Source organism: Pholcus phalangioides, unplaced genomic scaffold (assembly GCF_987345545.1).
Source record: "Pholcus phalangioides strain wild (caught in Gottingen) unplaced genomic scaffold, Ppha-v1.0 ptg000014l_1, whole genome shotgun sequence".
NCBI lineage: Eukaryota > Metazoa > Arthropoda > Arachnida > Araneae > Pholcidae > Pholcus > Pholcus phalangioides.
In genome coordinates, this window is record NW_028301607.1 from 26,878,742 (window position 1) to 26,894,905 (window position 16,164).

Below are 16,164 nucleotides of genomic sequence, written 5' to 3' on the forward strand. Positions count from 1 at the left end.
AGCATAAAAATGTTAAAACCAACAATCATAATTGTAATAATAAAAATATCACTAACATCAAAACAACATAAGGTATCCACCCTTAAATAAACAACGGTCCTGCATGTTGTATAAATATATTCTATGTATGATAAATTGAAACCCAGAGGGAATCCAGGTTCTTATAAATAAACAATGGTCCTGCATGTTGTATAAATAAATATATTCTATATTAATTAAAACCTGGACTCTCTTTCTGGGAATCCAGATTCTTTTAAATAAAATAAATAAAAAGGATACAGGGGCATCCTGTATGCAGAAAAGAATAAATATTGGAAAATATTTGATGTACAACCTGAGAGATATCCAATAATTAATTAATCCGAGAGAGCCACACACTGCATTATGTAATTTTCTCTTCCTTCCGTACATATAATCTCCCAACAGTTTTTTATATCAATCAAAACACAGCGGCTATAAGGTGACGTCATTTAAAAGAAAAAAAAGAAGACCCGTTTGAAAAACACGCTAGGAACACTGAAAAACAACAACCAGCGCCACCACCTGGCAGAATCCAGAACAGCTTTAGAATAGGATGGAACATTCTGGAACAACGAACGAACCAGAGCGCATTTTCAATGAACTTTAATTTTTCAGTTTTGTGATTATTTTTTTCTGTAGCATCAATGTACTGTTCATTCAATTCTGTATAGAGTATTTTGATTTATAACGTGGATTATAGATTATTACACGTGGGTGGACCCTAAGGATTTTTTTCAGATTTATTCCAATTTCTAACGTGTATTATCGGCATGCCGTGGAGGGAAGGAGAATTGGGGAAAAAAGAGGAAAAACAAGTGAGCATTAAGAAAAAAGCTTTTCATTTCATTACATTATGTCTCAGGGCACTCTAGGGTTGCAACCTGAGAACTTGGCAGCCATATGGGTAATTAAAATCTTTTTCACCCTTGAACTCTTTTAAAGTTGGCTAACAAAAAGATCTATGGGTTTGGTTAAAAATAGCTTCAGGTTTCAATGATAACATAACTGCAGGATTTAAACTGCAATAGCTAGTATGCCAAAAAATAATGAAATGAAAATATGAAATGTACGCAACTGAGAAAAGGGGCCGCTTAAGTATTACGTCAGCAGATGTTTACCCATTTTTGACTCCCCCCCCTGTCAGTAAAATTTTGTCAGCTCTGCGCCATACCTCCTAACGCATATTGGATTAGAGACTTACGCTGTGGGGAAAAGTCCTCTTGTGCCCCCCCCCCCGCCATGATAGAGATTTTTTCTTAATTTTTCCCATGCAAAAAAAATTAAAATAATGGAAGAAAGTACATGTATAATTATGTTATCAATTTCTGGTGATTTCAATGCTATTTGAAGGCTAAGAACTCTAAATTTCTCATTTGGAAATCTGTTGCCATCCACCCTCAAAGCCCCAAAGCAGAATGTTTAGCACTGTTCTGCGACGAGCCCTCGCCCTGTCGTGCTGACTGGAAATGTTCTGCGGTAAAAACCCTCATACATGTAATAATGTTTTTTTGCACTTTTTCCTTAAAATTCTTCCGAATTGTTCTGCAGTAGCGCTAATTGTTCTGCGACGTACGTCGCAGATTTTGGCACATTCTGCTTTGGGGCCTCAAAGCCATATATGTTAAACCCATGGTCCGCTGGTTAAATTTGGCCCTTGAGGTTACCTAATGGGGTCTGCTACCTCAAAACTAATTTCGTAAAAATGGACAAATATTAAATTTACAGATTGCTTAAGTAGGCCCGTGGCATTAGCATGTAATAATTATTTGATGCATATTTTTAATTTGTATTTTGGTTTACTTTGTAGTGACAATTTACTAAATTATTGAACTACTGGCCCATCGATACTTCCGAAGGTTGACTGTCTCTGCAGCTTCTACATATTTGTGATATTTTTTCCTGAAGAACAGTTCCTTGAGCTATGGGAGAAGAAAAAGGTATGGTTTTAAACCTACTCCCTTTTTAAATGAATAGAGTGTCGTGAGACTAGTGTCTATGGGTCATTCCCAAAAAAGTGTACATTTTTGAAATGAAAAATTTAAAGTTGAATTTTCAAAATAATTCAAATATAAGTTCATTATTTCACAAACATTTTTCTGTTTTATTTTTTGGATTTTATGACAAAGTCATGGATTTTGTCCACTCTGTTGCGAAAACAAATATCACTGTAAAAAAATTATTTTTGTTTTCTCTCTTAAAATAATGAAATCGCCTTATTTCTTACAAAAAAGTTCTAAAAATATGTTTTTTGTTTTTTTTTTGCTGTCGTTTTGATGGTTTTTCATGATTTTTTTGAAATAACACATGGGGAAGTTTTTTTACACATATTTAGCTACTCCAAATCAACTTTTTATTTCAGACACAATGGCATTTGTAAAACTTTTTTTCCTGTGAATTGAAAAACACTTCCAGTAACACAGTCATTGGTGTAAATGCTTTGGATTTACCCAGAAGCCTTCAGATTTTTCAGCCTTATTAAAATCTTCCTGTCGGATATCTAATTCTTCCAATTTTTGTATCTTTATAGAGAAATCCCCAAAAGTCCTTAAATTGATCTTTGAATGGAAAATCCCTAAAGAAAATACTCTGTCAGTCCTTGCGATTTCAGGCTGACCCCGTTTACTCAGGAAAAATATAGGGAATCAGGTTTTCAAGTAAGAAAAATCTGCAATTGTCACCAAATACGATGTTTAAAGCAAACAAAGTGGGTAATTATTGCTTAAAAAATCAGGATGGAAAAATTCATCCCTGAAAAACGAGATTTATATATGGTCACACATTGTAATTTAAAAAAGTCCCTGGTTTTTCCTTCCTTTTATTTGACATGTTTTCTTTATGTGGAATGTGTCATCACAGGATAAACTACAGATTTTTCAGGTCTGTGAATTGGCACCTATGCAGAGTGCACAGAAATGTTTATCTGAGAGAAATATATCTCAGGCTATGAAAATACTTTTATTTTCTCAAAAATTGTATACAAATGTTATAAGTGACCCAGAGACTCCATAACTTTTGAAAAACGTCCACTCCGTGAGGAAATTAAAAAAACACGTTCCCCCCTCCCCCCAATTATTTGAATTTTGGTCTGGTGAAATTTTTAAAATCTGGTCAAAGTGGACACTGGACTTGTATATTATATTGTTAGTAGGATGATTTTTTCTTTTAATTCAAAATTTTTTGTTGAAATTGAATAGTAATTTTATGTTATAATAATTCTTGTGTTTATGCCTCTCTCATACAGAGTGGAATGGGGGGGGGGGGGGAAGTAGAGCCAGGAAACAAAAATAACTTAGGAAAATAATGGTTCTGTCCCATAAAATACTGAATGTATCATCAAATAACAATCTGTACTCTTACTAAAATGCCCCTTATGACATCTCCCTGGATCTGTGCCTGACAGTGATTTTGACAATCTGTGCTACTTAACTTTCGTATTCAACTGAAAAAAAAACCATGATGGGGGAATTGTAAAGGGTTTTAATTGAATAGATAAACCTATTAAATTTAACTTCAAACCCTCTTAACTAAAAAAACTTTAAATCATAGTTTCCCAAACTTTTTTATGCCATCGCCCCCTTTTTAAGAAACGTTTTTGTCTCATTGCCCCCCACCAATTCAAGTGAACCGATAGTTTCCTATGTTAAATCCGTAACTTCTATCGCCCCTCTGGACCATTCCATTGCCCACTTTAGGAAACACTTCTTTAAATCAGTTTCCATTCTGTTGTGTTGCTTGAGTTATTGGAAGTTGTTAGAGTGGAGAAAATAGCCTAAATTATTATTTTTTATTAAAACTTTAAATGATTGAAGAAAACTTTTATCATATATATTTTGAAGCATATCTCCATGTACTATCACTTGACGTTGCTATTGATGAAATTTTTTTTATTAATTATGTCAGGGTTGGGTTTTTGCGGGCAGTGTAAAAAAAATAGGAAAAACCCGGCAGAAATTGGTAAAAATTATTCTTTTTACTCAAGACATACCAAGCTTGGTTTTTCGATTATAAAATATTCTTTTCAATATAAAAACTTGAGAAAACTTTTAAAATTACATGGTATAAAAAAGAACATTCAGCAACCAAAAATATGAAAACGTATCCAAATATAAAATATGCATCGCCAAGATTTGTTATAAAAAATTCTCAAGTAAAATACTTTATTTATAGAAGTTAAAACAGATAAATCCAATTCTTTAATTCTATGAATTTTTGCCACTGGCAAAAATGTGGCAAAAACTATTTTTGTGGGTGGGCGGTTTTTACCACTGCAGCAAAAACTAGCCAACCCTGATTTATGTTAATGATGTGACAGAGAAAAATCTGGTACTTAGGACATAATGTGAATATTAAGTCGTTTTGCAAAAGTGAAATTCAAAATTGTTGATCAAGTATTAGAAGCAAATCTTTCAATCAAAAGTGTTGTCAGATTTTATCTGGTATAGAAGTATATTTCTCAAATGAACATAACAGAGTGGTTATAAGAAAAATATTTTTTTTTCAAAATTTTGTCAGTTTTATTTATTTTGCCAAGTCTTTTGAAAAAAATCCAGATTTGCAAGTCTCTTTGTTTAATACTTTTTTCAAACTGGGACAGTCAGATTTTGAGGTTTTGTTACAATGATTTAAAAAAAATTAAATACCATCTGAAACAAATTAAGAAATACCAATATATGACAGAATTAAATGAATTAGGAAAAAATTAAAATTACTACCATAGTGCTCTGAAGTTTTCTATAAAAAAAATTGTCTCAGAAACTGTTTGTACCCTTTTTTTGGGAATGACCCCTATATTTCACTGAATTATCTTATTTGCTTCGTGTTATAATCATCAAATTGATTGAAACCCAAGATTCAAAAAGTGATTTGAATCAATTGGGGAAACCAAAATTCATTTCACTTTGTCGATTAAATAAGAGTGATGCCTACAAATTGACTTGTTAATTTGGGTTGATATCATCGAGATCTGTGCTTCAATTCTTACCTCTTTTCCCTATTAGGCAACAAATTTTTTTGACTATTCAAATTGCAGTTATTAATGACAAACCAGCAGAGGAGTTTACACCACAAAATTAAAAAATTTAATTACCAGTTTTTCTTGCTTTTGATTTGATAAAACAGGGGTCCCCAACGTTTTTTCAAGCCATGCCAAGTTCAAGATAATTTTCAATGCTTGTGCCACACTCTATGAATTTTAACACAGACCATACATCCCATTCTACAGGACACGAGCATTAACTTTGTTTCTACGAAATATTTTTCTACTGTTCTCGTATTTTCATTAAAATTTTCAGTTTGTTTAAGTTTTAAATTGTCTTTGCAGATTGTGTATGTATATTGGTAGAAGTTAATCTTACTTATACCGTATTGGGCATAGACACTGGATCCTGAGGACTCCGTGGTTGCTTCCCCCCCCCCCCCCCCAATAAATTTTGTAAGAGGGCTTAGCTCCCTTCTCCAAGAATTTGTGGATATACATTGTAATTGTATTATACAATGCATGTGCCCCCAACAGAAATGCATTGAGTAGAAAGTTATCTCACAGCTGTTATTTTAACAGTGCCTACCATGCTAAATGCAGGTTTAGCAGCGTACAAGACCATCATTCATACAAAAAGGATTATTCAAAAATTGGAGAGAATTTCTGTGATTGAAAAAAAACAATGCCTTAAATTTTTGAAAAGTATTTGCATGCTGCTGGTTAGCCATCCCTGTTCCCTGTAGTAGAACATATAACAGTGTGATGCCTGTCCAGTGACTTTGCAAGTTTTTTGCTGTTCAGTTTGTGTTAGTGAATTTCCTTACTATTGAACAACTTTTTCTTGTGAAAGAGACGAAGCCCCATGATGACCACATATGGACATGTCCCTGGATTCCAGTGCTATTGTTCCCCAGATGCTAATTTACGCTTTCCCTGCAAAAAATAACACAATACTCTCGGATTGAGGGGAGGGTTAGAACCCTAAACCTCCCCTTTGCTTATGCCAATGACTTTACTACTACTTAATTATACATGCACATCGTAAACATTCCTCTGAGGAATTTCATATGATTCTGCGTATGTCTGAACATGTTACGTATATATATCAGGGTTAATTCAGGGTTTAATTTTATCAGGGTTAAGCTGGATAAAAAATTCCTTTCGCGAAAATGAGGGAAACAGCTTTAGCAAAATGCTACAATGCTAAGGGGCCATTCAAGTATTACGTCAGCAGATTTTTAGCCATTTTTGACCCCTCCACCCCTTGTCAGCAAAATTTTGCCAGAAGCTTAGAATATTTCATACCTTCAAAAAGGGTGGTTGATGACGTCAGCAACCTTCAAACCCCTCCCATCTTGTCATCAAAAGTCAGCAAATCCGAATTCTTTCCCCCCCCCCCCCCGATGCTGACGTAATACTTGAATGACCCCTAATGTAATGATTGATGGGTGGATGTCTACTCGTTGTGTACCTCATGTACACATTTTTGCGAAAGTGGCTACTACTTTTGTCGCATTTTGCAAAAAATGTGACCGTATCTTAAACCCTGGTATATATGTGTGGCCTTTACACATTTATTTTAGCAGAATTGTGCATGCTTTGTGGTCTAGTAGTGCTGTCATCCGTCTTCAATATTAAAAGTGAAAGTGGTAGATTCCTGAACTTTTTATGTATAAAATGACTGGTTTATGGTATAAAAAGCAATGACACCTTTTGTCTTTTTATAGACAGGGACTATGATCGTGATCGACATCGGGAAAGGCGTCGTCATTCTAGATCCAGGTCTCGTGACAGAGGAAGGAGGAGATCCAGGTCCAGATCAAGGGAGAGAGCTCGTTCTAATTCTAGAGACAAAAAAAAGTGAGTTTTTAATTTCCTAATTTTAATGATATTATCAGTGTATATGTGAAGGAATTATTAGCCCTCTGTCATAACAATTCAGAAACTTTATTATAATTTATGATGTGCTTGTCGAGTACATTTGTATGAAAATATGATGGCATCTTTCAATACCATGTTTGATAAATTCACTCAGTGGTCGCAGAGATGCAATATTAAATTTACTTAGCATATTGTATATATGGATGCTGTACTTTATGGCAGTGATTCGTTTGTGTTATGCTAAGAACATGTTATCAGCTTGGTATACTTGATATTATTTGAGTCAGTATTGATTTTTTATTTTACATTGACGTCAATGCCAGAATGCTGCAGCCTGAGTTATCGCCGCTGTGGTGGTAAAGTGGTCAGTGACAGACTCACATTGTGAGTACTCAAGTTCGATCCCTTGTCGCCACAGTGGTGGTCAGCTGAAGTTGGTTTTCTGTGGTTCCCAATTTTGAGGCACTAATGCTAGCCGATCTCCCTATAAAAAAGGTCTTGCAACAGAGAGCAACAGTACTTATTCGATCATTTCACTCACAGTTGGAAAAATTGATAAAGACCTACACGTACTAAGTCTCGCCACAGAGAGCAACAGACCTACAAACAGTATAAATGTAATTCAATCGTAACACATCACTCACATATCTTCTGAAATATAGATGGCAGCACTGAAAAATCAAACACTACATATGCACTCAGACTGTTAGGTACACACAGTTACACTTCCGGCACTACTCACTAGGTAGTAAATTGCTCATAGATGGTGATAGACCTGAGTTGGGCTCAGTTTGAAAGAAAATAAAAAAAAAAGCACTACACATAACAGGCATTAAAACTATGGTTGCCAACATGCATCCTTGTACGTTTTGGAAAATTCTTTTTTTTTGTCCTCATTTTCGAATTTCCAGAATCATTTTTCTTTTTTTCTAGAAAATGTTTTCCAAATGTCTCCACTTTGAAACATATATTTCTTCATTGGTATGAGTGTGTTTTTTTCCCACAGGAATTTGGAAATAACCATCTAAATTCCCCAAATTTTGTCTTTTTTTTATAGTACTTATTATTACTGTTTTAGAGTTGGGAAAAGTTGTGGCCAGTTTTATTGGTCATAATAATGGCACCACCTATTGTGGAAATTGGAAAATGATGTTTTTAAGGATGCGTGTGGGTGTCCTCCTTTCTCAGTTTCTGAATCTGGTAACTTTAATTTAAACCGAAACAAACTTGATGTTAGGTTCACATGTACATTCACATTCTGGCATGTACCAATTCATTAAAAAAATAAACTATGAGATGCATGTTGAGTAGTAGCAGTAGCCTGACTGAGTTGCTGATCCTGTTGCTGAGATCTCTTCTGTTTTTTTGGCAGTGTCTTGTGATGCTTAGAAATCATAATTGTTAGCTGCTTCTATGCAACCAAGCACAAGATAAGACTTGGCTATATCATGTTATGTCATTCCTTTAGGTAAAGCAATTGCGCATGAAGAATTGCTTGACAGCGACTGAGCCTTCATGTTTGGCTTCTCTTTTCAGAAAAATTATATAACCATGTGACGTAACATGTAGCATTATCAAGTCTTATCTTGTGATTGGAGGACTTTTTTTTTCTCCCATATTTACGTAAATGTTTCTATTTTTCAAATTATTTCTGTATCTGAACTTACTATTCTATCATTTATTTTTCCATTTGAATTAAACTATATATACTTAATAGCCGTCGCAAGTTCCCAAGACGTAAGAAGAAGTCCATCTATTGGGATATTCCTCCACCTGGTTTTGAACATATTTCCACCCAGCAATACAAAGAAATGCAAAGTAAGCATCGCCTGTAAAGTTAAAAAGATTATGCCAAAATGTGTTTCTGTGAAATATTGTTCAAATCTGCTGTGGGATGTAGTATGTTGTAGTTTGTGATGTTGCTAAATCAAATGCCTATCACTAAATACGTTTGTGTGAATATTCCTAAAGTATGATTGTAAAATTTGTGTATAAAATCAGATGTGTTGAAAGACAAAATTTTATCAGTTGCATAGGTTTATAGTGTGATGCAGGGCCGCAACTAGATGCTCGGTCACCCGGGGCAAGTGCACATTTTGATGCCCCCTTGTAATGTTGAAGGAGAGGGGTCTCAGAATGGAATTTGCGCCCCCTTGGGTCCAGTGCCCGGGGCACAAGACCCGCCTGCTATTCTCCTAGTTGCGGCCCTAGTGTGATGGGTAATATTTTTGATAATTACATTCTATGTTATAGTGGCTTTTTCAAATTTTGACTCTGCCCTGGTGAACTTTGGCAAAAAAACAGCTCAAACTTACCTGATGAAACTATGGTTGGGATAACACTGTTGCAATGTTCAAAACATATTTAAATTTAAAAGTTGCGGAATTCATTTAGTATAGACTGGGGACTCAAGAATGTCTTTGGCATGGTTGGGTTTTTGATGTCAAAAACTAGTTTAAACCATCAATACCCTAAATAAATGTCTTTGAAACACAATAGGAACATAGTATGATGAAAAACGTGTGGTTTTGTATGTTACAATGCTTTATTTTCAAACATTAATTTATTACAACAAAATATTAATTTTGCAATTTTCAATTTTTCAACATAAAGAGTCTAGAACATATGAAATATATAATTTTATGGTTTATTTTATATAAACTGCTCATTGCATCATTCAAATCTGCTGCATGATATTATTTGTGCAGTAGCCGCGTTGATGCTATAATATATATTGAAAGATATGTGCTGAAGGAATTCAGAGCTGTGATTAGTGTTACTGTCTCGGACCTCAAGTGCACAGATGGGTACAAGGTTTGTTCAGTAATAAGAAAGTATCATAAAGTATCAGACCATAATTTTTCATGTGTGAACCAATGAAGATAGCTAGGTGTGGTTTGATGCACATTTGTAGGCATTCCTAGTATGCATGCTCAAATTTTTCCTGCTTGTAGAAGCTGCCAGTCCCCGGCAAACCACGGATGAGTGAGGAAGTGTAAGCAAACAGCATGAACAATGCTACTGTATTAATCATGGTGGAGCTGCTGATTATAATAGAGCCCCTTGGTAGTACTCCTTGGTGATGGTTGTGTCATGCAGTACGTACTCCTGATAAACCACACCACTGAAGTCAAAGAATACGGTCAGCATGACTTTGCCTCACGATTTTGTCTTCAGAACATGCAAAATGCAGTGAATGAATCCAGTGCTAATACCTGCTTCATTTGCAAGTTCTCTGATCATTATTCGCTGATCCTACATCACCAGAGTCCTTAGATGCTCTGAAGTAAATTGTTGGAGGTTGTATATAGAGGTATATAATGTAATTGTATGTGGTTGTACGATGTTGTATTCCAAGAGGTTGTATGTGGGAAACATACCATTCGGATACTCTGAAGTAAATTGGCAGGAAAAACTTGTCAATAACAATCACTTAGTCAATAACGATCTCATTTCTGGATGTTGGCCCACCAAAATTGTGCTTCACTCTCCATTGATGTGCTCCATCTTTGAAGCAGTTGTACCACTCCTTTATCTGTGTGATGCCTATTTTTCTGTCTCTTAAGGTCTGTTAAATCTTGCATATTGTTTCCACTCTGGAATCACCAAGCCTAAAACAAAATTTAATGCAATAGTGTTCAAGTTTTTCCTGCCATCTTTTCAAAATCGGAAATGTCATTCATTGGCGGTCTGAAGGCAGGTAAAAATTCGCACATGCATACTAGGATCGCCTACATATGTGTACCAAACCACACCTTCATTGCTTTATGCAAAAAAAATTTTGGTTGAATACTTTTTGAACAAACCTGATATATATGTTTCGAAAAACTGTCAAAATTTTTTAACTAAATGAAATAGACTACATTTGAGACAGGCTTTTGAGAACTCGTCTATCATTAATTTAGCGCCAGCTAGTCTGAATTTCGCATATTTTTCAAATAAGAAAAGTGAATTCACATTCTATTTCAAACATGATTATTAATTGAATCTGAGTTTTTTTCTAGAAGGTGCTCTACTTGTTTTAAAAATAGGTCTTTTCTTTCCTTGTGAATGTGAAATATTTATTGAGCTTTTTCATTATTTTATTGATTTCTTTGACTGAAATGAGTTATTGCTTTTGCATGCTTATTTTTACATATTTTGACATTTGGCCAAGTTTTTACCCATTATGTACTCAAACAATTCATATATAGCTTCAGGACAGATTCCTCCAAGCATGTATACAACACAGTGTCCAATTTTGGCATCTGTCCCTGTTGTGGGTAGCACCATCACAAGGCAAGCCAGGAGGTTGTATGTGGGGAACATACCATTTGGATGCTCTGAAGTAAATTGATGTTTTATTATATTAATTTTCCTGTGTTGTAACTTTAAATGTTTCAGCAATTATTTGAGAAGTTGATTATTTAAAATAAATGATTTGGTTCTTGAATTTTTTTCATAATTTATAGATTTCTGCTGATCATGATTCCAAGATATCTGTTGATAGGTTTTTATGCATTGAAATGGTTTTTTTTGTGCGATGATTTCTAGCATCTTCCAATCACTTAGTCCCAGTGATGCAAAAGCGTCATATTCTCCTGTATTAGCTGGCATGCTGGGGGAACAGCGAGGGAGATCAGCATACTGGGAAATTCATTTCACAGATTCTGGAAAACTAATATCTGGCCTCAAAAAGAATTGACTGAATTTGCAGATTTGAACCGTCTGTTCTCTTCATATTAGAATCCTTTGTCTTTTACAAACTGTGTTAAGATCGTTCTAGCTTTGTTTGCTTTTACAACCATAAATCTTAGTTTATTGCATATGACAGATACACTAAACATATTTGTACTTGGGAATTAGATGAGCTAAATGCAAAAATTAGTAGACTGCAAAGTATTTTTATATTTGATCATGTGTTTAAGATTTGGATAAGCAGAGTTAAAAAAGAATTGCAATGTAAAACATATTACATAAAACATTTTGTATGAGGCTGGTGATGAATAGGTTGGAGCAGTGCTTCCCTAAGTGAACAATATTGAACCCCCCCCCTTTTTAAACGGGGTGACGAAATAGTCCACGGTTCGACAGAGGCTATGGGTATAACATGAGCCCATAGGTTGTCTTGGGTTGGGGGTGATAAGAAAAAAATTCTGAAAAGGGGAGGGAATGAAACAACGTTTAGGGAACCTCTAGGTTATAGTGTGATAAGGGAAAAACATAATTTTCATATCAAATTCTTAGACAAACCTCGTTTGCTACTGTGAAAAACATTATTTTTTTGACTCGCATAGATTGATTGATATTGGTCTTCCGAATATATCATGTTATCCGTATTGAACTTTGCTTTTCCCAACATTCCAGGAATGGACAAGAGGTCAACATTTTGTCTTAATTTTAATATTATGCAAATATAATTTAATATTATGCAGAACAAACTATATTTAAATACTTTTTTCAACCCTTGTACTGCTATGTCTTGTATATAGGTAATGAATTCAGTTGGCTGCTGAATTCGTTATTGATGATTTAGAATACATGGACAAAATAGTAATTTTCTTTTTCTCTTGTGCATAATTGCATGTATATCCAACTATTTGTGCAGTTTAAGGGTTCAATGAAATTTGAAACTCTGATATGATTCTTTGGTTTCTTTATTGACTTTGCATCAAAATCTGCTGCTCTGTTTGATGGTGCAGTAGCCGCGTTGGTGCTAAACAAAATTATTACTGAGTATTGGAAGATATTCCAAGTAGGGTAACAATGTATCTTTCTATCTTCAGTACACACACATTCTCAATGCAACTGATTCTGTATTAAGGCATCTTTGAATTGCTTTGAAACTTTTCCATTTGTTTTTGTGAGGAAGTATGAAACTAGGTTGCTGTAATATATATATATATATTAGTTTTTTTTTACATCAGCTCACATTAAAACATGTAAATTGAGCAATCACATTTCATAACAAAATTACATGTTACAATAGTTCCCTTGCTTTCTCGGTTATTTACATAAAATTCTTTTGACTGATTTCTTATGTGAAAGCTTGATCTCACTGGAAAACCTTGGTCTCATTGTATCCTGTGAATATATTGATTTTGATATTTCACTGAGTTATTTTGAATTTGGGATAGGGAAGTAGTGTTACATGTATAAAAAAAATTGCATATATCAATGAAAACAAATTGAACATTTGCAATATTCTTATTCTCCCTTGTATCAGTTACTAAGCATTGTAAAAATTTTTAATAACAATATAGATATAAAAAATCAATTGCATCTTTCAATACCATGTGCAATACATTTGCTCAGTGGTCGCAGTGATGCAATATTAAAAGTTTTTAACATATTGTGTATGGATACTGTACTTTATTGCAGTCATTCTCATCATGCTAAAGACAATCCATCTGTGAGGTGGAAAATCCTTTAAAAATGTAATTTGATATGTTGACACTATGTCACTTGTTTCTTTATGAAACATACTTTTGTATATTCTGCAGTTAGGTTATAAGATTAATGGCGTTTTTATGATTTATTTTCATTTTTTAAGTTCAAAGCTGTGTTTTTTGACCAAATAAGACAAATAAGGACACAAATTTTTTGACCAAATAAACACTCACGCATATTTAAAATATCAGGGTATGTTTGTAAAAATTTGATAAACTGCAGATTTTTATTGTATCTGTTGCAAAGCATTGTGAATAACGAAATGTATGCAATGGCATCTTTCAATACCATGTGTGATACATTTGCTCAGTGGTCGCAGAGATGCAATATTACATTTTTTAGCATGTTGTGCATGAATGTTGTATTGTATGGCATTTGTTCATTATGCTAAGAATCATTTTTCAAGTTCAAAGCTGTGTTTTGACCCAGTAGAGCTTTAAAAAAAAAGACATTATATTTATAATATCCACGAGTCTGCCCAGTACAAATTTGGGTCAGTTTTCCTGATCCTTCACAAAATTCTAAATCTTGAAAAAATAAAAGGATTCTTTCTCGAAATGCAAATTAACAAAACCATAAATTTGAAATTTCATTTCTTTCATATAAAATTAACTAGATTGAATTGCAGTAGACCTTGGTTAATTCAAATTTTGAATAGTTCAAACTTTCACGAGCTCCCCTAGTGTTCTGATTTATATCGTATAAGTTACAAAACAGTGCATCATAAACAATTACATGAATCTGAATAATTACATATAATGGTATCTTTCAATACCAGGTGTGCTTCTCATTTGCACAGTGGTCGCAAAGATTCAATGTTTAATTTTTTTAGCAATGTTTAATTTTGTTGTATGAATATATGGTGTATTGTAGTCATTCATTGCTGCACTAAAGATAATTTATTTCTGTTGTGTAAACAAAAATTGACTGGAAGTAGGATCTTTATTATAAGTTCAAAGCTGTGTTGTTTTTCCACAGCTGCATCCAGTCATCCAGTGGAGAATGTTTTAGGTTATTCTTTCCATATGGGGTCATTTTTTCAAGTATTACGTCAACATCAGGGGGGGGGGGTGTTTCGGATTTGCTGACTTTTGATGACAAAGGGGAGGGGGGTTTGAAAGTTGCTTACCTCATCCCTTTACCATCCCTTTTTGAAGATATGAAATATTGTAAGCTGCTGACGAAATTTTGCTGACAGGGGGGGGGGGGCTCAAAATCTGCTTACGTAATACTTGAATGGCCCCTATTGACTTTGCATCATTCAAATCTGCTGCTCTCAATTTAATGGGTGTAGTAGCCGCATTGGTGCTAAATTAAATGATTTCTGTAGATTGGAGAGTATTCTAAGTAAGGTAACAGTGTCCCTATCTTACTATCTTCATTACACACATTTAGTCTCAATTGTAACTCATTCTGTATAGAGGTGTAAAGTTTTTGGTGTTCACTTAAAATATTTACGTTTAAAGCTACAAAAAAAAGAAGAAAAAAATGCCAGACGAAAAATTAGGCCATTTTTGAATCTGCCAGAAAACTAAAGAATTATGCAGTTGCATCTTTCAATACCATGTGTGATATATTTGTTCATTGCTTATAGTGATGCAATATCAAATGTTTTTAGCATATTGGGTATGGATACTGTATCAGATTCCATTCATTATGCTAAGTATAGTGTTGTGAAACCTATTTACAGTGAGCTTTGATATAATGCTGGTACTGCATGACCCCCCTGTTATTTTATAAATCCATTTTTGTGTGTTCCGTTATACTGCAGTTAGGTTATATTGTTGTGTAAGCATCATGCTGGACTCTCATCACGAGGATCTAGGGCCCAACCCTGTTGGTGGCACAGTGGTGGTCGACTGAAGTTTGTTTTCTGCAGTTTCAAACTTCGAGTTGTGAGTGAAGAATGCTAGTCTCCCATTTAAAAAAGTTGCTCCTCAGAGAGCAGGCAGAGCTTCAGCACGATACATATATAGGCATCTGCCATTTTCACTTCAAAATATGGAAGACAGGTGGCAGCACCAGTAGAATATGAAACACATTTCTGACCACATAAATATGTAAGGGTCACACACTCTTATAGCACACGTTTTTTTGCATGTGCCAATCTGTTAAAAATTCCACATAGGAATGTGTATGGTTAAGTAGTAATAGGTTATTTTGCAAGTGTAAACGCTGATACGCTCTTTATATAGGTTGCTTCCACTATATGAGGGGGCGGTCTACAAGACAAAGGGGAATCCTTATTTTTCTACCTCAAAAAGTTGTGTTTTTAATGCAGTAGGGTTTGAAAAAACACTTGTACGTTTAAAATATCTAGAACTGTTTGTAGAAATTTAAATTTAAAAAAACTGATTGTTATATTGTGCATCAGTTAAAAAGAATGTTAATGCTGAAAATTAAATGGATATGAAGAAAACACAGGTGACATTTATTTTAATACCACATTATAGCGACCATTCCATTACAATGATCAGTAGGACAAGTCCCAAAAGTTTTTGTATAGCTAATATCCTGTTTCGATACATATCAAGTACCACTTGATATTGCATCTATTTTTAACTGAATGATGGGGGGGGGGGGGGCGTTATTACGAGCATCCACTTCATATGCAATGGCATCTTTCAATATCATGTACGATACATTTGTTTATTGGTCGCAGAAATGCTATATTAAATTTTTAGCATGTTGTGCATTATATTGCACCAGCTATAATACCTGGCGCTGCTAGTGTTTTCTTCAATTACTGGGAGGATTGGAAAAAGTGACAAACTATTATAAAGTTTGTTGGGGTTCAGAAAACATTGTTCCCTGACAGTTTTTTGACCATTTCGGGCATTTGCCCAGCTCCGACA

The 16,164-nt window shown here is 34.4% G+C and overlaps 1 protein-coding gene across 3 annotated transcripts in view; it reads left to right on the forward strand.

The window, feature by feature from the left end:
• The window catches only part of LOC149078376 (splicing factor U2AF 50 kDa subunit-like), a 42,904-nt gene that overhangs the window by 1,370 nt on the left and 25,370 nt on the right, over positions 1-16,164 (forward strand). For all 3 annotated transcript variants that reach the window (XM_089242026.1, XM_089242028.1, XM_089242027.1), the window contains 4 exons: positions 1,829-1,958; positions 6,727-6,859; positions 8,598-8,698; positions 11,074-11,207. In XM_089242026.1, the coding sequence (XP_089098152.1) occupies positions 1,943-1,958; positions 6,727-6,859; positions 8,598-8,698; positions 11,074-11,207 (384 nt within the window). In that variant the 5' untranslated portion in view covers positions 1,829-1,942. The remainder of the gene's footprint in view (positions 1-1,828; positions 1,959-6,726; positions 6,860-8,597; positions 8,699-11,073; positions 11,208-16,164) is intronic.